At 39.8% G+C, this 23,311-nt stretch overlaps 1 protein-coding gene across 3 annotated transcripts in view; it reads left to right on the forward strand.

Moving 5' to 3' along the window:
* Positions 1–23,311, forward strand: part of DLC1 (DLC1 Rho GTPase activating protein) — a 705,112-nt gene that overhangs the window by 646,750 nt on the left and 35,051 nt on the right. For all 3 annotated transcript variants that reach the window (XM_077279712.1, XM_077279713.1, XM_077279714.1), the window contains one exon: positions 17,597–17,668. In XM_077279712.1, the coding sequence (XP_077135827.1) occupies positions 17,597–17,668 (72 nt within the window). The remainder of the gene's footprint in view (positions 1–17,596; positions 17,669–23,311) is intronic.

Genomic DNA, 23,311 nt, shown 5'->3' on the forward strand with positions numbered 1-23,311 from the left:
GCTGTAAGGACTCTTACAGGGGTATGTGAATGTGCATTATTTACAGTCAGAGGCCTAAGAAATAATTTCTTTGAAGTTCTCACTAATTAGTCTGCTGCCTTTTAGAAAGCAAATGACCCCCTCCTGCTAGTGGTGCCCATGATGTCATACATTTGTTTTTTGATCCCTCCCTAAAAGCGACACCTCCTGCTGGTAGTAAAAAACCCATATATATCTTGGAAAACACATTTTCCTTGTGTGGTGGAGCTGCCATGCTTGTTTACTTACCTCCAAGTAAAACATATGGGTCTGCTGGTGTTAAGTATGGAGGGCTACACAGGGCCCCTTCTGTGCCACTAACATGATTCATAAGATGCCAGAGGTAGAGTCTGACGCTACACTCATATACTCTAAACGTTTTATGGAATCAGTTTGTGATATTATCTTAAATATATTGTATTATAGGAAAACTATAAAACATTTGTTTCTTCAAAGGCTTTTTATACCCATATCCCCAAAAAAAAACCAAGAGGTCCATTTTCCAGGAGTCAGTGGAGAGGAATGTGCTTGTGACTTTTCATAAGACTCATTTTCTTGAGTCTTGGAAGTCTGCAGACATGTGGTGACCACTCGTAGGGTTCATTCTTCAGTACTGATAAAGATTACAGGGTTTCCAATGGCTGATCGACATTTAAAATTAGGTTTCGTAGGAAAACTCTGTATCTCAATGTGTAGTAACTATAATGGTTCAGATGATAATAGAAGCTCGGTAAGATGAAGCCACCAAGAACTCATCTTAGATGATTGGGCTAATAGATGCCATAATAAGACCAATGGATGACTTCCCTTCACCTTTCAGTGATACTTCCAACTTGGATCTAGGAAAAAGTTCACCCAAGAAATGACTCAGTTATGCCTCTAGTGATATTTTCTGGTAGAACTCAATCATAGGATGGCATGGTGGCCCAATGTTTAGCATTGTAGCCATGCAGCGCTGTGGTCCTAGATGCACACCCCCGGAACAACTTTTGCAAGGAGTTTGTATGTTCTCCCTGGGGGTTTCCTTCAGGTTCTCCGGTTTCCTCCCACACTCCAAAGACATACTGATAGGGAATTTATATTGTGAGCCCCGATAGGGACAGTGATTAAATAAATAAATAAATTCTAGTAATGGTGAAAGGCCTCTGGCAATATCATTAATCTTGTTCCTTGGGCCTAAAGGCAGAGGTGTAACTATGATAGGTGCTGGGGTTGCACTCAAACCTGGGCCCTGAAGCTTAGGGGGCAGAAAAGTTTGCTTTGGCCCATAAGAAAAAAAAACAGTACTGTTAAAGATTTTTAATAATTGGGGAGCTTTTATATGTGGGGAGCTCTTCATTAGGGCCCACCAGCTTCGAGCTACGCCAGATCACTTTCTGGACTGGTCCGCTGACTAGCTTTGCATTGTAAGTTTTGAGGCCACATAAACTATGTCTTGGACTTAGAAGACCCCATAGCAAGTTCTAGGTTCGCTTATTTCTGAGAAAAGTTATTTACCCTGAAAATTGTTTTAAAGGGTGGTAGCACGTTTGCTAAGCTGCAGGCAGTTTGATCCTCCTTCAGGAGGTTTTTTTTGTGGTCACTTTATTTGCTAAGCCTCTTATTCACAGCAGCGAGTGAAGTGCAGCCCGTCAGATCATTTCTGTGTGCTTCATCTGAAAAATAATACCGTAACAGATTGTAGCCCAACCTCAGAGTATAAATCTGTCAGCAGCCCAGGAAGGGTGCTATAATTCAGCATCCATCTGGCCCACAGGCTATTGCTGGTCTGCAGCGTGCCTAATTGGTGTTAGGTGATGTCTTTAACCTACCAACTTCTGCCATGCTGTCTTTCCCATCAGAGCAGATGGTGGCAGTCCCTTTCATATCACCTGAACATTTTCTGCATAGATTTCCTTGACAGATCCAGCATGAAAAGAATGTGTGGAAAAGGTTTGGCAGATGTGTTCGCATATCAGTAACATTCCTTTATTTAGATATTTGACGCTTTGTTGTAAAATGCACTTTTATCATCGGCTTTAGAAGAGTTTGTGGCACTTGGTATTTACGATGCGGCACATTTTTGCCAGACTATCCTTTATGACAATATGCTGGATGTTACCATGTACTGATTCATGTGCTCATTGCTGTTCACAGTTTGGCCACTAGAGGCGCCGTTGGAACGAGACCGTTGGAATATTTTGCATGATGAAATGCGGAATGCCATTCAATGGGATAAACATATACTGTATATATTTTTTCATACTTAAAAGAAAATAATATTTTTAACCTATAATTTTAACGTGTACACAAAATATCTTTTTCACATACATTTCTGAACAAAATTGTCCAGACCAGCCAAGGGCCTCCTGACCCCCAACTCTTTGTGTGCCCAGTTTTCCCGTGTTTTTGGCCTTTAGTGTTAAATATTGAAAATTAATTCATAATGTGACTGCATAAGTGATTATACTTGCTGTATAATGTTAGTTCTTTTGTAGCAAGGAGTGAATGTAAATTAGCTTCTGTTCTATATTTAATGTACATTTTTTTCACTATTGCCAACATATTATTGTTGTTATGTTAAAGGGATATTCGCAAAGTAATCATAATATTAGCAAATGCCTTCTATTAAAAATGTAACCTATGTCGCTTACCCCATGTGCAGGGCATTGCAGTAGCTTAGGTATCCATGGTTACTGGCCCATAAATCTGGCTGTGACTTTTCTTTCCCACATCTTCCATCACTGGATAGTTGGGACGCCAATGTGGATGAGCCATCCTTTCTTGGTTCACTTTTCAATGATACTTAATGGCCCCTTGCTGACCAAGAGTTAGAAGTTAACTGATGCTGTGAGCACATAAAGGGATTGTCCGGGCATACGATATTGATGATGACCTTAGAATATGTCATCAATATAAGACCAGTGGTGGTCTGACTCCGGGCACCATCAGTGATCAGCTACTATCAGCTCTGGCAAAGACCGAGTGTATTGAATGCAGCTGAACATCTCACAGCTCTGTCCAATGAGTGATGGCCGCTGCCAAGAACCTAGGTCACCAATATCATATGGCTGGACAACCCCTTTGAGGTCTTATGCGCGGAGCAAATCACAGACCCTTGACGGCAGCTATCAAGGTCCTGAAGGATACATTTAACAGACGAGAAGGCTCTCTTTGCTTGTGTGGAGTCTATTCTGCTTTTGAAGCTGTGCCAGGTAGAGATACCTCCTTGCACTACCGTTCCTCACGCATTCGATAAACTTCGACTATCAAGAACTGTGTTCATCTGTATAAAATTGGTGGATCATGGAGATATTCTATGGCACAGTATAGAGACCTATAGTCTTTAAATTACTGGACAAAGTTGTGTGCATGAAGCCTAGGGCACCATATGGTGGCAAACAAGTTGCCCCCATTTTTATGAGGGCTTTATCTCCACCTTGAGCCCTACGTTTCATACAGTTATACCAGTGAGAATTGTCTGTTTTCGGTCTCAAAATGTGACGATATTTTGAGCAAATTCCTGATATTAAATCCATCTTCTATTGTGACTGCATGCATTTTCTGGGTGGTGTCTATTTTGGCGTGGAAAGTAGGATGCTGCTTTGAACAGGATGATCAGCAGTGGTAAACAAGGGGTCTTGTACTTCTATCCTCCCTAGTGACAGGAAGGAGGAAATGAGGCAATGCCTGCGGACTCCTAGAGGCTCCAGACAATGCCAGACCCACCCTGACGTGCAATGTATATGACAAAAAAGCATTCTAATCACAATAATACCTTCAGATGTTTCCTCTTCCTCTGCTTGAATGAAAGAACACTTATATGTAAATTATTGTGGAATAGTTACTTTGCAAGTAAAAAAAAAATCAAGTGTCAATAGTTGTACATTTTAAATAAAGCTTGTTAAAGTGGTCAAAAAGTAGACAGTGGAGGGGGTTGGTGGTGAGAAGAAACATTACTTACCTATTTCACCGCTCGGTCCTGTGGGTCTCCCCAGTCTTTTTTTTTTTTTTTATACCTGCTGCGGTTGTGCCATCACATTGATACACGTGATACTTACTGCGGTCATGAGTGTGATGCCATCGCTGTAAAATGAAGGCGGGTTGTGGTGCTGGAGACGTGACAGGTAAGTATTTCTTCTTACCCAATTTTTGGTCCATACTCCATCACCCTCTTTAACCTATGCCTTGTCTTATTAAGACATTTTTATAGCCTTTTTTGCTCTCTAAAAAGACCAATATCGCCATCATATCACGGTTTACTAAACTACATTTTTTATGGTAGATATAATGTATCATGACAGTTTCCATTGCCCTTCTGTCACAGATAGTGGAAGGGGTGCGCTGTGTTAGCTGTTGTCAGCCAGTTGGTATTCCTGGGAACACTCCTGTCATTTTTAATTTACATTCAGACAGCAGTTCCCAAATATGATTTTCAGGAATTCTTGACCTGGAAGCTGGAAAAAGGGCCAACTAGTAGTTAAATTACTTCTGGATCGGCCAAGAAATTAATATAGGGGCAGGCTTCACACATCCAACATTCATGATCTGAGTACTGACAGCGATGTCTGGGCATCCGGCTGGAATCGTGACCCAAACTCAATAGACTCAGGCACATAATGAGTTGATGTCAGGAGACCCTCGGCCGGTCCAAACAATTTTGCTCACTTCTGTTCTCAAGTGTATGTGTGGTCGCATAAGTCCAATGAGCTGTCAACATTTAGCCAAACTGGTTTTGACCTGACCCCTTTCTTCCTTGAATTCAATATATACCAGATATTACTATGACCAAATGGTTTGGTGATTGCGGAAAGTCAAAAAGACTGGATGGGTCAAAATCTATCCAGAATTCAAAGTCTATGATAGGGCTGCAACGTGTCCAATGGGCTGGACAGGGGTCTGTAATCAGGATCAGGCATTGTAGATTATGAAAAAGTTATTCAAAGAAAATATCCCTGACATGTGACATGATTGCACATTTTTTTGCACGTTTGGCCACAAGTACCGGTTTACTCTAATCTTACAATATTCTATTTTCTCACTGGTTATTGGACTCGTGTACATCTTTTTTTGGCCATTCCTGACATAGTTCTTCCTTGTTCTTAAACATTGACAGACAGGGAGCTGGAGCGCAGTGTAAATATCCACATGTGTGGTGCACAGGATGTCAGGATTGTCTCTTATTGTTTATTATGTTTCACCACAAGGTTGACCAATGTGGAAGAATTTTAAGGCTGTGAGATTTGCCAAGGACAAAGTCATTCGATCATGGCAGGGGAGACACGTCTGACTTTAGAAAGCACCTAAAACTCTGAAAAGCACAGTCACAATGTATATAATCTGTAGCGTATGCTTGGCATCAGCCACAATGTCTCACCAACAACTAGAATACTCCTGCTTTGTGTATAGTCCACTTTATAATAGGAGTGTTGCCAGTTGTGAGATAGGATAGTTTGGGATGAAGTAGTCAGAGCTGATAGATTTAATATATATTTGTCTGTAATGTTCCTTCATATTCACAGTTCTTTCACAAACTCGCTGGCAATCCTGGCACTACGCTCAGACTAGTCTTTAATCTTCACTGCCTCATATCAAGTATATTAGTTCAAGATGGTCCTGTACAAATTCCAAAAGGAGTCACCTACGCCCAAACACCTGGCTCCTCTAAGTCTGTGTGGTTACTCCCCTCCAGCAGTGACAGGGGGGAGAAGGGGGCATAGGTTTTTAGAAGATGAATGGGAGGACTGGCCATGTGGCTGAGAGAAGGAATGAATGACTCTGTTTATTTGTCTTTTTCCTCTGACTGTTATTGAAAACACTGATATCTATGTTACCCCCCAATGGCTTCCTGCTGTCGCCAATGTGCCAAAAGTTCCTTTATGATAAATGAGACTATTGATGGACACGACCCTTTTATAATGCTCAACATTCTGTTTTCTTATGTAAACTTGATCATTTAAAACTCCGGGGCCCCATGCACAAGAGATTGCTGTAGGACAAATGATGGTTCCTCCAGCAGCTGACTCCTCCATGCAAGGGCCTAACTACAATAGGTGCAGGAGTTGCAATGGCACCCAAGCCCTAGAGCCTAAGGGGCCCAAAATGTCTTTCTTTAAGTCCAATGCTATTTAAGGCTTACAATTGGGAAACCCTGGTGGAGATTCTCCATTTGGGTCCATGAACTTCAACTTACGCCACTGCCTCGCACATCGTTGGGTTCGGCCGACATTAGTGTATAAGGGCCTTTAGAAACTGACTTTTTACAGCCAAAAAAGGAGCTCAGCAGACTTGCTGATCATGTAGATAGCAAAGAACCTTGAAACTTTTGCGTTTGGTGGGGCCTTAGCACCCATACCCCTACCGATCTAAATTTCTGATGTGTGTCTATGACACTTGACAAGTTGATAAATGGTGCTGTTGCCTCTCATGTAGACAATATAAACAGAATTGTAATATTTGTTTCATTAAATTGATTGGCTAAACTGTATATTACGTGAGCATTATTATTTTTATATGCACAGGATCCGTTTAACAAGCACTAGTCTTTCTATGGATCAATTGTTATAAAGCGTGTTCATATTAGACATTTACATTGTAAGATATAATTGGGCTTTTCCTTCAATTCACAAACGGTTCTCATAGGGTTCACACACACGACCGTATAAATCGGACTAGTGCAAATTGATAAAAAAAGGGATTGCACTCAGACCAATGATAATCAGTGAGGCAGTGCAGATTTTTGTCATCTTATTTGTACAGATACATTTCTGTAGCTTAATGAACTGTAAATGGCAATGTAAAAGATTAATAGCTGCTGAATAAAAGAAACTAATTGTATACGTACCGCACACAGATGACAAGGGAGAAAAAAAATTATTTCATTCTCCTGGATTAAAATCGGACCATTTTTTTTTTCTTATTACACTTGTCTGACTAGTCTTGGACTAAAAGCTTCAGAAAGCCGATATTGGTACTTTCTTACTAGATTAAAGATAAAGATGGAAGGTTCTTTATTGTTTCCTGGGAACATGTATGATTCAAAACAGATGAGAATAATTAGCTAATCTTATCACGGTGCTAAAAGGCTATTAGCAAATGTAGATATGTAGATGAAGCCGTTAGCATTCTGTGACCCATGCTAGAAGCAAATACGCACTGTGCTCTGTAATCATCACCTATGAGCTCATCGAGGAATATTTAATAGATCAAGTCTTGTTTTATTGGTACATTTGGCTGTTCTTCCCCAGAAGTTGTTCAGAAGGTCTGATCTTTTCGACCAAGATAGAACCAAATATGAGACTCTAAACATTTGCAAAATACACTGAATAATTGTAAAACACTGTAGACTATTGTGGTGCTAAGCAAACAAAGCTGTAAGTAGAACGCTTATTCGGCTATCTATTCCAAATATGCGTTCCTCACCACCAATGTACATGAAGGTTCACCTCAGTTGAGTATTTTCAATGGGGAGATTGGAGTAAGCCACTGCCAGATACCTTTGACAGCATCTTACCACCTGGTAGAAGAAAAGCATCTAGTTTCGATAGACCGATCTCTATCCATTAATGAGAGGCAGTCCTTTCCTGACCTGTTTATTCAGTTCGATGTTTACTGATGGGAACAGAAGGATCATTTGGTATCTTGAGTCTAGCCGGCTTCAATCACCCTTTGCTCCTTCGATGCTGTAGAGGCAAAGATGCCTCTGCTAGAGAGCACCATTAAGGTCTGCGATGCCCCATTGCTGCAGGTCAGAACTGTTAGGCCATGTGCACACGTTGCGGTTTTTGCTGCGGATACGCAGCATTTTTGACGCTGAGGATCCGCAGCAGTTTTCCATGCGGTGTACTGTACAATGTTAACCTATGGAAAATAAAAACCGCTGTGCACATGCTGTGGAAAAAAACGCGCGGAAACGCTGCGGTTTATTTTCCGCAGCATGTCAATTCTTTGTGCGGAATCCACAGCGGTTTGACACCTGCTCCATATTAAAAAGCCGCAGGTGTAAAACCGCAGTAGAATCCGCACAAAAACCGCGGTAAATCCGCTGTAAAACCGCAATAAATCCGCAGGAAAAACGCAGCGTTTTTGCCCTGCGGATTTATCAAAATCAGTGCGGAAAAATCCGCACCCCAGTCCGCAGCATGTGCGCATAGCCTTAGGGTACTGTCACACTCTGCAACTTTCCAACGATCACGTCCAGCGATACGACCTGGCCGTGATCGTTGGAAAGTCATTGTGTGGTCGCTGGAGAGCTGTCACACAGACCGCTCACCAGCGACCAACGATGCCGAAGGCCCCGGGTAACCAGGGTAAACATCGGGTTACTAAGCGCAGGGCCGCACTTAGTAACCCGATGTTTACCCTGGTTACCAGCGTAAAAGTAAAAAAAAACACAGTACATACTCACATTTCGGTGTCCGTCAGGTCCCTTGCCGTCTGCTTCCCGCTCTGACTGAGTGCCGCCGTAAAGTGAAAGCAGAGCACAGCGGTGACGTCACCGCTGTGCTCTGCTCTTACTTTCCGGCCGGCAGTCAGTCAGAGCGGGAAGCAGACGGCAAGGGACCTGACGGACACCGAAATGTGAGTATGTACTGTTTGGTTTTTTTTACTTTTACGCTGGTAACCAGGGTAAACATCGGGTTACTAAGCGCGGCCCTGCGCTTAGTAACCCGATGTTTACCCTGGTTACAAGCGAACGCATCGTTGGATCGGTGTCACACACAACGATCCAGCGATGACAGCGGGAGATCCAGCGACAAAAGAAAGTTCCAAACGATCTGCTACGATGTACGATTCTCAGCAGGGTCCCTGATCGCTGCTGCGTGTCAGACACAGCGATATCGTATGGATATCGCTGGAACGTCACGGATCGTACCGTCGTAGCGACAAAAGTGCCACTGTGAGACAGTACCCTTAGTCTTCAGGTGCGCACAACCCCCCATGGCATGCAGGAAGCTGGATGGCAGAGGAGCTGTGTGCTCACGAAGAAAGAAAATTAGACAACTATTTTAAGTTTTAATTCATATATGTGATAGATTTTAAAGGAATCTGTCAGGATGATTTCAAAATCAAAATTTTATATATATATATATATATATATATATATATATACTGTATACACTCACCGACCACTTTATTAGGTACACCTGTCCAACTTCTTGTTAACACTTAATTTCTAATCAGCCAATCACATGGCGGCAACTCAGTGCATTTAGGCATGTAGACATGGTCAAGACAATCTCCTGCAGTTCAAACCGAGCATCAGTATGGGGAAGAAAGGTGATTTGAGTGCCTTTGAACGTGGCATGGTTGTTGGTGCCAGAAGGGCTGGTCTGAGTATTTCAGAAACTGCTGATCTACTGGGATTTTCACGCACAACCATCTCTAGGGTTTACAGAGAATAGTCCGAAAAAGAAAAAAATCCAGTGAGCGGCAGTTCTGTGGGCGGAAATGCCTTTTTGATGCCAGAGGTCAGAGGAGAATGGGCAGACTGGTTCGAGCTGATAGAAAGGCAACAGTGACTCAAATCGCCACCCGTTACAACCAAGGTAGGCCTAAGAGCATCTCTGAACGCACAGTGCGTCGAACTTTGAGGCAGATGGGCTACAGCAGCAGAAGACCACACCGGGTACCACTCCTTTCAGCTAAGAACAGGAAACTGAGGCTACAATTTGTACAAGCTCATCGAAATTGGACAGTAGAAGATTGGAAAAACGTTGCTTGGTCTGATGAGTCTCGATTTCTGCTGCGACATTCGGATGGTAGGGTCAGAATTTGGCGTAAACAACATGAAAGCATGGATCCATCCTGCCTTGTATGGAGCATCTTTGGGATGTGCAGCCGACAAATCTGCGGCAACTGTGTGATGCCATCATGTCAAGATGGACCAAAATCTCTGAGGAATGCTTCCAGCACCTTGTTGAATCTATGCCACGAAGAATTGAGGCAGTTCTGAAGGCAAAAGGGGGTCCAACCCGTTACTAGCATGGTGTACCTAATAAAGTGGCCGGTGAGTGTATATGAGCATGTATTTTTTTTCAAAGACGAGTCCAGTCAGTTCCTCTGGTTCTGAGACTTCAACAAATTTGGCTGTAGATCTGAAGCCTCTGTCACTCCAGCTCTATTCCCCATCCAGCTCCGCCTTCCCCTGCTTCACTGGCAGCTCCTTTGCCTGAAGTCGTACTGACTGCATAGAGGATGCTAGGTGAGGAGGAGGAAGTGAGGAATAGAGCTGGAGTGACTATGTAAGACAGCTGTCTTTAATGCAGGTAACGAGTTGATTAGGAGCGTCTAACTGGTCTGTAGGAGCCAGAACTCTTAATGGTTGGTAGGGGATCAAATACTTATTTCTCACTGCAAAAAGCAAATAAATGAATACAATTTATACAATGTGATTTTCTGGATTTTATTTTTGATATTCTATCTCTCAATGTTAAAATTAACCTACCCTTAAAATTATAGACTGTTCATGTCTTTGTCAGTGGGTAAACTTACAAAATCAGCAAGGGATCAATTTCTGTAGTGACCATAGGCGCTCTGCTGTGTTGGAATGTCCTTGTGTTCCTGAACAATAGGTGATTGGTGACAATCCATTGAAGTCTGATAAGTTAGCAGTATGGCGGTGGTATGTGAGCTTCCTAACACTTGTTGGTATGTGGTACTACTTTGTGTATACTTTGTACTGTACACGTACAGTCTTGCTAGAAAGCTCTAAATGCCTGTGTAGCTTTGAGAATGTCAACCGAGAGTACAAAGCTGCAGTCAGTGATGCAAATGAAGTAATTCTTCAACTGTCATCACGTTGCTGTGAAAGGCCTGGCATGCCATCTCCTTCTAGGAATCGTGTTATTAGAGTATGCCTTCCTCTTCTACTGACTGGCTCTGTACATCTGACTCTCAAAGGCATACAAAAGCTCCTTTATTGAATCTTCTAATCTCATCATAAGTACGCTGAAGTACAAAGGAGTAAGGAGGAAGCAGAGAGGAAATGGCAGAAGAAAACATTGGCTTTTTCAGCGCGTTGGATAAAATTATCAGCATTACCGGGCTTGCATAAGCAAAACTGTAGATCTGCAGACTGGGTTGCTTTATAGGAGGGTCATGAAAAGTTGACAACCAAGCAAAAAATATTGGGAAAAAATAACCATTTATACTCTGACTTATGCTAACTGTTGTTTGCCAAAGAATGCTGTTGAGCATTGACCATGTATTATGGTGACAAGACCTGGTGAGATTGGCTGATAGGAAACAGAAGTGGATCTGTACATACTCACAACATCTGGCAGGGCATCCCTAAAAAAGTCACTAGTGCTGATAAGCAAATCTTCCCCTGCTGTTCCAAGGAGCCAGGATGGCCAGGAGGATGTCTGAGTTCTAGGTTGCAGGGCCATCTGTTTGACTTTTGCTCTTAAACTCCAAAGTTCATCATCAGACCTTTAATAGACACAACAGTTTTTTGCTTGTAAAATAAATCCTGCCATTTACAAAAAAAAGATCTATAACCAATGAATATTTAGAAGACTCTTTTGTAAACAGGATTAAAACATTATGAGAAAGACAAATCAAAAATTACAAAAATGACAATTGTATCTTTGCAATAAAAAATGGTTAAAATATTGTTCATACTATTATTCTAGAAATAACATTTAGAGACCCTCCAAAAAAACCTATTGGATTGTGACCATGAATGTGAAGAATGACTGACTCCCGGGCTACGATTACTGTGTTTTATTCTTCTTAGGAATGAATTTTCTGGTTGACAAAACAATGACCGATTCCTTATTAGCCTATTTTACGTTATGAGTCTCTCATTCTGAATCTCCTCCTAGAGGAATAGGCCTTTTCTTCATTGACTTTGAAATGGACAAAAAACGTCATTTTAAATGTACAGCTCTGGCAAAAATTAAGAGACCACCACATCAAAACCCTGTCATGGGCAGCCCAATCTCCAGACCTGAACCCCATTGAAAACCTCTGGAATGTAATCAAGAGGATGATGGATAGTCACAAGCCATCAACAAAGAAGAACTGCTTACATTTTTGCACCAGAAGCAATGTGAAAGACGGGTGGAAAGCATGCCAAGACGCACGAAAGCTGTGATTAAAAATCATGGTTATTCCACAAAATATTAATTTCTGAACTCTTCCTGAGTTAAAACATTAGTATTGTTGTTTCTAAATGATTATGAACTTGTTTTTTTTTTTGCGTTATTTGAGGTCTGAAAGCACTGTTTTTTTTTTAAATTTTTTTAACCATTTCTCCTTTTCAGAAAAAAATACAAAATTTATTGCTTGGAAATTCGGAGACATGTTGTCAGAAGTTTATTGAGTAAATGAACAATTTACATTTTGCTCAAAAAAATCAGACAAACTGAACATTTTGCAGTGGTCTCTTAATTTTTGCCAATTTTTTTATTCTGCTATTCTCCATAGATACATTGTTTATTAGGAACCGAGTACATGATCTCCCCTCGTTCTGTAGGGGGCTTTTTTTTATCTCAGTACTTTAACATTTGAATGGGGCAAAAGAGAAATCTTGTATTTTTCCGTTATTTGACTTTCTTTTATCAAACTACTGAAAACTGTCTCAACATTACACATTTTAAGTAACTCTAGCTTATCAAGTAAACTAAATTCTTTGGCTTGGAAAATGTTATCATTTATGTGTAGGTTGAAGGATGTTGTCCGAAAGTCCTAGGAAGTGTGTTAATAAAGCCTAATAGTTCCCAGCTCTGTACACAAAAGAGATCAGCAAAACTTCATTTAGAAGCACAAACCTAGCTTTGTGAACCCATCTAACAAATAAGGCTGCTTCCAATAAAAATTTCCTGTTTCCTTCCCCCTCCTTTGCCTGTTGCATGCGTATTACAATACAGCAGTACAGCAGAGATTTCCTGGTGCATGTTACAGGCTGCATCTTCCAGAATTCCTAGCAAACCATGAGATCTTATCTGTGTTCTGTAATTATCAAAAGACAAACTAAACTACAAGACTAGTGTCGCTCTCTATGTCCTGGACACATGGCGATATAGTATATAGACTTTTTACAAACTTAACATAGAACTTTGCACATTATTGGAACTTTTACTGGCCATTTGCTAATTCCTAGAGTGCAAAAATTATTTCCAAGGACGTAACTAGTCTTCTGAAACTCCAATAAGCTATTGTCACTGGGGAAATTTGTTGATGACCACACATTTTACCTATGGTGATCACTGCAGCGATGCCTTATTAAATAGCAGCCATTTTTAAGGCACATTAGATATAAGTTGTCCAAACCCACCAACGGCATCAGTCGACCATCTTATATGTATGTGGGTTTCCCATTGGTCCTAGATGGAATATGTCAAAGGCCACGTTTACACGTTGAGTTTATGGTGAGTTTTACATCAGTATTTGTAAGCCAAAACCAGGAATGGAACAATCTCAGGAAAAGTATAATGGAAACATGGCACCACTTCGGGATTTATCACCCACTCATGGCTTTGGCTTACTGATGTAAAATACTGAGTGTGTGAACGTGGCCAAAGGATAACAATCAAGCTCTTTGAATTCAATCGCTTAAACCTTTTTCTCAGTGGGGAGATAAGCTGCTGCCAGATGATTCTGTCAGAGGCTTTTTCATAGAGTCCCTGTGCATTCTTGTAAATGAGTGTTGGCAGCCATACATGGTGGCTTAATTATCTTTCATTTGGCTTCTATCTAAAGTCTATAGTCAACTTTTAGGTATGTTCACAACTTGCTCATGTGTTACAGTTGGTGTATGTGCTGAGAAAGCTCCCTCCCCATCACCCACAAATGAGCACAGAAGAAGAGTGTACTTTTTTACTAGCATGCTGGCATTTATAAATCCTCAGACTGTGGGTTACCATACCGAGGGCAATCACAAAAAAGTATACTGTACAGTATAATGTTGACATTAGACTGGGTATGCCAATGTATGGATATTCATACTATACTTCCTTGAGAAGTATAGATCAGGAAATATTCTTGATATACGTCTTATGAAAGGCTCAGATATGATGTTTCCTAATACATAGGGAAATGGGAATATCAAGTCATTGGGTTCTCACAGTAGAGTTCACATATTGTCATGACTTGACATATGTCATGACAGCCCAGCACGTTTTCTGAAAATTACAGATCACTATTGTAAAGTCATTAGCTATACAATCTGTGCTCACTTTTTTACGCATACAGTCTGCTAATATATTTGTATCTGAAATTAGTAATGAAAATACCGTTCACACTTTTTGTTATTTGACTAACGACAGACCATTATTGTCGGAAAAGAATTGCTATAAATTATCTAATAATCAAAGGAAAGAAAAAAAAAGTTTTCAGAAAAATCATTTATTCTTCACCCGGTGTCATTGAACACCTATGGCCAGTTTGAATGACTTTAGCAGCCATTATATATGGCTTTGTCAGCAAAATGACCACCAGACGATCACTTGTTGTCCAATCAAGATATCGTAAAGCAGCATGGAATAAATGGCGCAATAATAATAATCATAACAATTATGCTTTTACTGTATGCACCGAAGTTTTCTAGTTACGTTTTCCCATTCTATTATATATAAAGTCATTGTTGTGGACAGTAAAGGCCCCCTCAGACGTTACGACGATAGTCTTATGTGCATGGGGACTACTTGATTCTCCCCCGAGTTATGATGTAGTGGTAGAAATGGATCCAACCTAATTTCTGACCGTTAAAGCTTTTGTTCTGCAGGAAATAAGTCTCTACCAAAGTAATCTGGCAGTGGCTCTCTCATAGAGAACACAGAAGTGCCTGGTCGAGAATTATGTGTATGGGGAACTTGGTTCAAGAGAGCCATCGGCCAACAATGATTCGGCCAACAGCTATCTATGGTGTATGTGAGGGGGCTTTACTTGTCTATTTGATTTGAATATTGAGCACACAATATTACGATACCTAACCTTCTAAGTTCATGAATCTTTTACAAAGTGAGAGTATTATTCAGTCTATTTAAAATCCAAGTGGTCTCATTAAAACAATATCATTTCTTCCGAGGGTTGTGTTTGGGCAACCCTGCCATCTCCTAAAGTGGATTGCTCGTAGCTTTACTCAGTTAGTGATACTGTATCACTGAATTTTAACCTTGTGTGTCTACAATATAGTTAGTATTCTTTAATGTGAATACACTTTTCTCATTCTACAGTCTGTTTTTTTTTCTTGTCTTCATTCTTTATAAGAATTTAAGCTGGGTTCACGCTTGAGTTGTCCGATATGAGCTGGTGACATAGGGTATGAGCCATTTCCTTTTTTGTTAGGATGTTGTAACCAAAGAGCCTTTCTCCTGTATCAACTCATCTCTTGTAAATGTTGGCTGGAATCCACAAAATCCTTTCTGTACGTGCCTCTGTCCTGCCTTTTCCTTATTTCAAGGGCTCTTTTCATGTAATGCTGTAAATTGTCTAAATTAAATTCCAGAACCTGCTCTACAATAGGTCAGTTGTCAATGTCTGGACCCATACAGAAGTCCTACGTGCTACTTTGCATGTTTTTTTTTCATAACCTAAGGCAGTAGTAAACAGCACAAGTCCAGTTTTGTAAATACCTGTCATTCAATAAGACCCCCTCCTCCACCCTCTTGTTTCTCCAATGACTTGATCAGTGTGTAGATCATTATAGCTACTGAGCAGAGACCCCAACACTGGGATTATGAGAACTGACCTACAACACTTTTTTTACTCCCCAAATCCATTTCACTAATTAGAGCTGGAGGGTTAAGAGTGGCAGCATTCCTGGCAAGATCTTTTGTAGGAGTCAATGGATAAGTTTTCTGGCTTTGACCTGCCTATTATTACATTTTCCAAAGTGTTAAAATAACGGGGTCAAATGTTAAAGGTTTTTTGAATGACCTCAACATGATTTTGTAAAAAATGATGAAGTGTCGCAAGTAACTGTTGAGTAGCAATAGTATCCTCTCCGAGTAGGTGGTAATATTGTCTAGTCGGTTGTGTCTAATTAAGTCTTTTTGTTCTGGCACATGAAGAAAGCTGAATGTAGTCAGGGCTGGATAAACACAGAGAATTTGATTGTTCACCACCTGTTTGCTTGATTAAGCAAAATGTGATACAGTCAGTGTTCATATCACTTAATAGAGTGCTTTTTACACAGTTCTGAAGTATCTGCGCCTCTATGCCGTCCTGTTTTTTTCTTGTCTGCATGTATGTTGCCTTCCTATTTTAAAAAGCTGTTCATAATAATTAGCCCTAACACATGTCTCCTTATAGAAAATGTACCACTGCATTGAAAATTCGTTTAGGTTTGGAGAAAATGTTTTAGGCTCTTGGGGCCATAAGAGATCAGTGAGCAAAAATAACTGTCATAGCGAACAATTTTAAAGATAGGTGCTAATAGCAGACTTGCAGACCTATGTTAAGTAGAATTCTTGTAAGCGCTCTTGGGTCGAATGTCTGGTGCTTGTTGAATATCTTTTTTGGATGTTAAGATAAAAAATTGAAAGTCCTCCATTGATGAAACCTATTACTGGATAGGTAAAAATAGCAAGCTTTTGGGACTACTTAGGGTTCAACAGTTCCCCCAACTCTCACAATTCCTTACAGTTTTGGTCTTCTCACATAGGCCAAAGGGATATTTGGGCCCCGTTGGGCCCTGAGTGCACCTACTGTAATTACACCCCTAGTGCCCAGTAGTTTCTAGTTCATTAGCTCCCCTACTTACTTGACTTTCACATACCTATAAACATAGGTCCAGATTTGTGACCTAATGTTTCATTTTTTTGCTTTGCCTATGTCATATGTGATTAAAAGATGAGAACTAATTACATTGCTTTATGGCCTCCAAAATATGTATTTTTTTCTTTTTTTGAAAGGAAGCTTTATAATAACTAAAAGTTAATTCCAAAGTTAGCTTCAAGTTGAAAAAGTTTAATGTTTTTACAATAGAAATGATTGATTTTGCCATCTGTAAATTAAGAAATGTTTACAGTGTTTTGTCCTTTAAGTATATTGTTTTGTAAAGATTATTAAGGAAGCAGACATTTTTTTTAAACATTTAAATATTAGTAGTGGATGGAGAAACCTAATTAAGAAGTCCTGTTCTGTTATTTTAAGTTAATGAGCATAGGCCCTGTTGTTACACGGAGGCTGAAAGCGTTGACTTGATCCTTAAAATGCTAAGCCTTGGGATTTTATAAGGTTTTCAGGGCTGTTTCAAATAAAGCTTTTAAAATGTTAAGCAATCACAAAAGTTGTCTTAATCAATACCATTTGACAACCACATACTTGAAATAAAGCCCCAAATTCTCATTTCATAAAGCCTTTAAGTATTCGTTGGTCAACCCGGTTGAAAGTGCTGGAATACCATTCACTGCTAAGAGACTCGTATATTAAAAGTGATTTAAGTAACAATTAAGAGGAAGTTGAAGAAAGTAAATCCTCACTTCTAAAAAGAGGCGCTGCCATGAGTGACAATGGACAAAGCTGTGTACTCCTTGTAGTGAATTTACATGGTAATACTGTTTCCATAGCGAGGACAGGGGGTGTACCAAGGAACTTGTTACCCTGCAAATCACTAACAGTGGGGTTTCTGTGTTTCTTTCTCTTACAGAAATAGAGGCAAAAGAAGCATGTGATTGGTTACGGGCAGCAGGGTTTCCTCAGTATGCACAATTATATGAAGGTAAGTGCTTCTGCCGTGAATCCATTCTTGTGCCGTGTTTTACTTGTGCAAGACGAAACGCCTTGTATATTCGTCAAGAGTAAGTCAAATTATATTAAAACAAATAATCAACTAATAACCCACGAAAGCACGAATATGACCAAATATCACCATAAAGCATAATAATAATAATCTTTTTATATAGCGCTAACATATTCCTCAGCTCTTTACAGGTTGCACACATTATCATCACTGTCCCTGATGGGGCTCACAATCTAAATTCCCGATCAGTATGTCTATGGAATGTAGGAGGAAACCGGAGAACCTGGAGGAAACACAGGGAGAACATACAAACTCCTTGCAGATGTTGTCCTTGGTGGGATTTGAACCCAGGACTCCAGGGCTGCAAGGCTGCAGTGCTAACCACGGAGGCACCGCGCTGCCCTAATTTTTATTAGCATACAGTAATAAAAACATATAGAAAAAAAATATACGGTAGAACACTCCTGACATATAATCCACACAATTTAAAGGAGAAAAAGGGCTGAGGTGACAGCAAATCAAGAACCATAGAACAAACCAGAGTTAAAGATGACTTATGTTAGCGTACATGGTACACTACTGACAAAATTACATATGTACAAGTGCAGAAATTGTAGAGTAAATAGTGAGTATAGATCTAGTAGTCCATGGTGGCAGCCATACCTATGAAAACACATATATAGTGAAACCATACAAACATATATAATCTAGAATAAGATATAATACCAACCAGAGGTAAGGGTGAAGTCATGATACCCAGTTAGCTCGACACGCGTTTCGCACAGTGTGCTTCCTCATGGGTAGCAAGTTATGCGAAACACGTGCTGGGCTGGCTTGGGCATTTTGACTTACCCCTTACCTCTGGTTGGTATTACTGTTGCTGACTCTTATATGTGTATGGTTTCACTATGTATGTGCTTTCATTAGTATGGCTGCACCATGGACTATTAGATATATACTTAATTAGATCTATACTACGTATTTACTCTACTTTCCGCACTTGCATATATACATTTTTATCCCTGGTATCATATATATATATATTTGTTTTACATATTTGCATGAGACTCTGTTTGAGATTTTTTTCTGGACTACATTGGTGTTATTACAAATCATATTAGAGTAAAAAATAATCATGTTCATATATAGAGTAAATAGTTTGACAGTTTTCTTAATTCAGTGATAATATTTTGTTGATGTAGCCAGCATCATGAATGAACAATTGTCAGTTTTAGAAACCACGTATTAGTTACTAGTGTTTGGTAGCCTCTAAAATTTAGTTTACTTCATGAGATAAATTGTATAAATGTAAGATCCTCATAGATCAGCTTTCTTTACTGGTTCACATAAGTGTTTCATTGTCTGTTGGTCTACTATGGGAATGAAAATGATATCTGATCCATGCTTTTGTAACACTATTTCGAGGTCACACGCAACAAAGCAACGTATATTATCCCTAGCTGACAAAATATTGCCCACGTGGGAAAGTATCATATTTTTGTGTTTCCAATGAGTTCATGTCACATCTAGTGCACTCTGTACGGTTTTCAGTTTCTTTATTAATGACATATTGAGTCACGGCTTTGCATATACTAGATAATAAACCCCCCCATAAACATTAGAAAAAAGTCTTCCACACATGCCGACCATCTGATGTCTATGGCGGTCTTCCAGCTCTTCCTCGACAGATGATGTTGAGAAAGAGAAGGATCGAGCATTTGATATCTAAGTTGTGATGTTGAGACAATATCGAGCTTTAATAATATGTGGATGCACAAACACCAAACTTGAGATGATCCCCTTTCCCAAGCAAAATCCAAGTGACTGCAATCTACCTATGACCCTTTAGAAAACGATAGGGCTTATGATATTGAGCTGTAAAGCCCTAAATACCAAGCATTGGCCGCTTACCATAGAAGACTGATCTGATCCTGATTGCTGTATTAGAATACATTACAAGTCTCGTGATCACAGGTCTATGGATTTTCTAATTGGGACTTTTCCCCTTTTTCCTATTTACATGAGCTCTCCATGACAATGATAGGGTCACACAAATGGAGGAGGCACATATTGATCGGGGTTTAGAAAGGCTGCGCATGACAATATTAGCTTAACAAGACCCAGATCTATACTCGGGGCCAAAACATCACTGTGTTTTCTGTATCTGTGATGCCATAATAATGCTAGTTGAATTCTGAAGCCTCCTTTTATTTGATAGCTGCTAGACGTGTCTGGCAGTGACTTCAGCTCACCATACACATTAGACTATTGTTTCCCGAACCTGTTAATATCAACAGGTTCGGACGACAGTCAAGTGCGTATGGGATCTCCGGACGGCTTGTTGTAGGGGGAAATATTGATGTCAGATTTCTATACTGCCTTTCTTATTGTAGATCAGCCTTGTGACATCTCTCTCATAAGACAACACAGGAGCGTAAGGAGATGTGTTGACAGGGATCCAACAGCCGAAAACAAATTTGGTAGGTTGAAACATCACATTTTATTGGAACATTAAAACCAAGGTAAAAATATAATCATATTGAATGAGAAAAAAGACACCGGACCCACGTGTTTCGAGCCACAAACTATTAGTCTTGTCCAAGACTTGGTCTAGACTAAGAACTTGTCAACCAAAACGCATAGACCCCGTATCTCTCTTTTTCTCATTAATCTTGATTTTATATTTCCCTTAGTTTTAATGTTCCAATAAATGTGATGTTTTAACCTACCCAATTTTTTGCAGCTGCTGGATCCCTATCTACATTTCTCTTTACTTTTCTTATTACCCATGATACAGACGTCACACACCTCACCCATTAGGGAAAACTTCCTATACTGGGGAGCTAATGTCTTCTCTTTTTTAAAACACAGGTATGCTTGGCCAGACAAGTGCTCAAGTTTATGGGCTCCTGGCCAAATGGTCAGCCATATAATATGTATGTTGGCCTACATTTTCTTCATGGTTGGTCAGCCATGTTTCTATCTAATGAGTAAGACCATGTTGTAATCTAGAAGACTATAGACTGCTTTATGTTGGGCACTCACATTAGATAGCTGTTGGCCAAAAGCTCATATGGCTAACTCAAGTCATCTGAGCGTCCATGTTTATTTCAATAGAAAGAATGGAATAAGGATCACACATATAAAACTCCAACAAGCCCAATCCTTTTTCTCCCCAAACATCTACAACAAGCACACGCACAGGAACTTTGTTGATGGCACTGATATGGCTTGGTGTAACCAATTTTTTTTCTCGTGTGTGACCAACTTTTGACAAAATTTGGACAATCATCACCTCATGTCAATGGGCTTATGTCTACTTAGTAAATCTATTTCTTATTTGTATACGTCACAGCTGGTTTTATACACTTTATACATTTTGTTAGAAATGATATAATAACACAAGGTTAGTTTATGGCCTGACTGTAGTGCATACCTACATATTTCCTATTAACAAACCAGATCTGTACGTAAGATAGATGTGAACTGAACGTTAAATACCTGCAGCCAAGGTTCCTTTTCCTCTGTTATGTCTTTGTTATGTCTTCCTCCTACGTAAAGGATTGTTACAGACAAAGATGTGGATCATGGTGTATTAAGAAACCTGTGTACCATCTCTGCTGGAGAACAAAACTCATTTCCTACAATTATTCCCCATCATTAAAGATAGAAACCTTTCTCTTAATCCATAAAATGGTTTGGCCTAGTAGAAGAATTCTGCGCAGTCTGGCGGAAATAGCTGACGTGTCCAGATTCATAGATGGGGATTTTTTTAAAATCTAGCGAGACTTTATTTAAAATAATTCCTAAAAAAATACCTTGAGCTTTCCTGAACTAAAAGAATGAATAGTCCTTGTAAATCTAGGAAACCTGTCCTGCTGAGAAGAGGTTAACAGCTTGTAGCATGCCAAAAATAACGAAGATGTGAGCTCTACTTGCAGATGTAGGTCAGTAAAGGCCATTTCCTGGACAAGGCTTTGACTGTAGTTCTTTTCAGTTGCTACTTCTTTGTTAAAAATAACTTCTATTCTGTTATGGTAAAGCCCGAATGATAATGATTTTTTTTGTTCATGCCTGATATAATAGGAATTTTCTAGACTCATCAGTCACTGACATTTTAAAGTCTCTTTTAGACATTATATTATTGGTATATTATCATATAACTGCTGTTATTGTACTGCTGTAGGGTCAATACATGAAATTTCTTTATAGGTTGCTTTCTATGGATTTATTACTAAAGCGTTTTACAGCACATTTGTTTAGTAAGCCAAGTTTTGATCATCATCACTTTGACCATCACCGATTCCAAGAATGGGGGTCCATGGTTTCCTTTTCTGGCAGAGGATTGGCAGCATGTGTTTAGTTACAGATTTAAAGGGAATCTGTCAGTAGGATCAGCCCTCCTAAACCTGAAGCTGAATAAACTTGATACCTCTATATCTATGATCCACGTTTTTCATAATATGTAAATGAGTTGTTAAAATCTATGGGCTGAACATAGATCTCTTCAAGAATCTGTCTGCAATAAAAAGAAACATTACCAATGTGAGCCGTGTAATGACTGACAGTCGTTTCTCTTGATCTACATGTCTCACACTGGTATGGCTACTTTTCTTTAAAATAAATTTGAAGACAAATTCTCAGGAAGATCTATGTCCGGCCCATAGCCTGGAACAGCCCTTTTACATATTAAGAAAAACATGGATTTCTTTGGAATAAAACATCGGATCGCAGATATCACGGTGTTATTTTATTCAGCTTCCTTTTACCTACATGCCCGTGTAGACGGCTTAGGAATGCTGAATCTACTGACAGTTTCCCTTTAAAGTCAGTAAACATTCAAAATTTAGTAGGATGACGCATTTAAATGGTCTTTGAGGTTTTTGAGCATTGAGCCATGAATCCAGTAGGTAAGATCATGGTATATGACTGCTAAGGTCACTCATTTTGCTGTGGACAAGCCAATACAATATAAATTTTAGGAAAATGTCATTCATCTTGTATGTGGATGCTCCTGGTGTTACACTAGTACCTTTAAAACACACAACTTTACAAATATGAGTATATGTTTTTGGGGACCTTGAAAAGGTTGTAATACTGTGTTTGAAAGTAGAGATGGATAACCAATGTTCAGCTTATGTATTAATTCCATCAGTGAAGCCACGTGCTCCCTATATTCCTGAGAAATGCTGAAACCAGCTGTTCAAATTGTAGTCACTGCAGAATAGCTCCGTATGAAATTCATTGTGTAGTAAATTCTTCCCACCATTCATAAGCACATGTGTAAATATAGTCTTTCCAAGTGCCACGTAGAAAGGGGAAAACATATGGAATGATTAGGCAGTCGGCCTGAAGCTTGTGTTTATTTCAGTGACTTTCCCAGTTCTTTGTAAGGTTGGTTTCACACTTTAGGCATTCATGATCCGAGTATGGGTCGCACTCGCAGGGCCTGCAGCCGGTCTCCTGACCCGAACTCTACAGCCTTATAGGCATATATGAGACTGTTAAGATTGGGTCAGGAGATGCACAGCGAGTCCATACATTGCACAAGTCGGAAGAGTGAAACCGGCCTTACTTGTATTATATGGAAACCTCTGTGACTGCCTAATGTTCTGGATATAT

This window comes from Ranitomeya variabilis, chromosome 1 (assembly GCF_051348905.1).
Source record: "Ranitomeya variabilis isolate aRanVar5 chromosome 1, aRanVar5.hap1, whole genome shotgun sequence".
NCBI classification, from domain to species: domain Eukaryota; kingdom Metazoa; phylum Chordata; class Amphibia; order Anura; family Dendrobatidae; genus Ranitomeya; species Ranitomeya variabilis.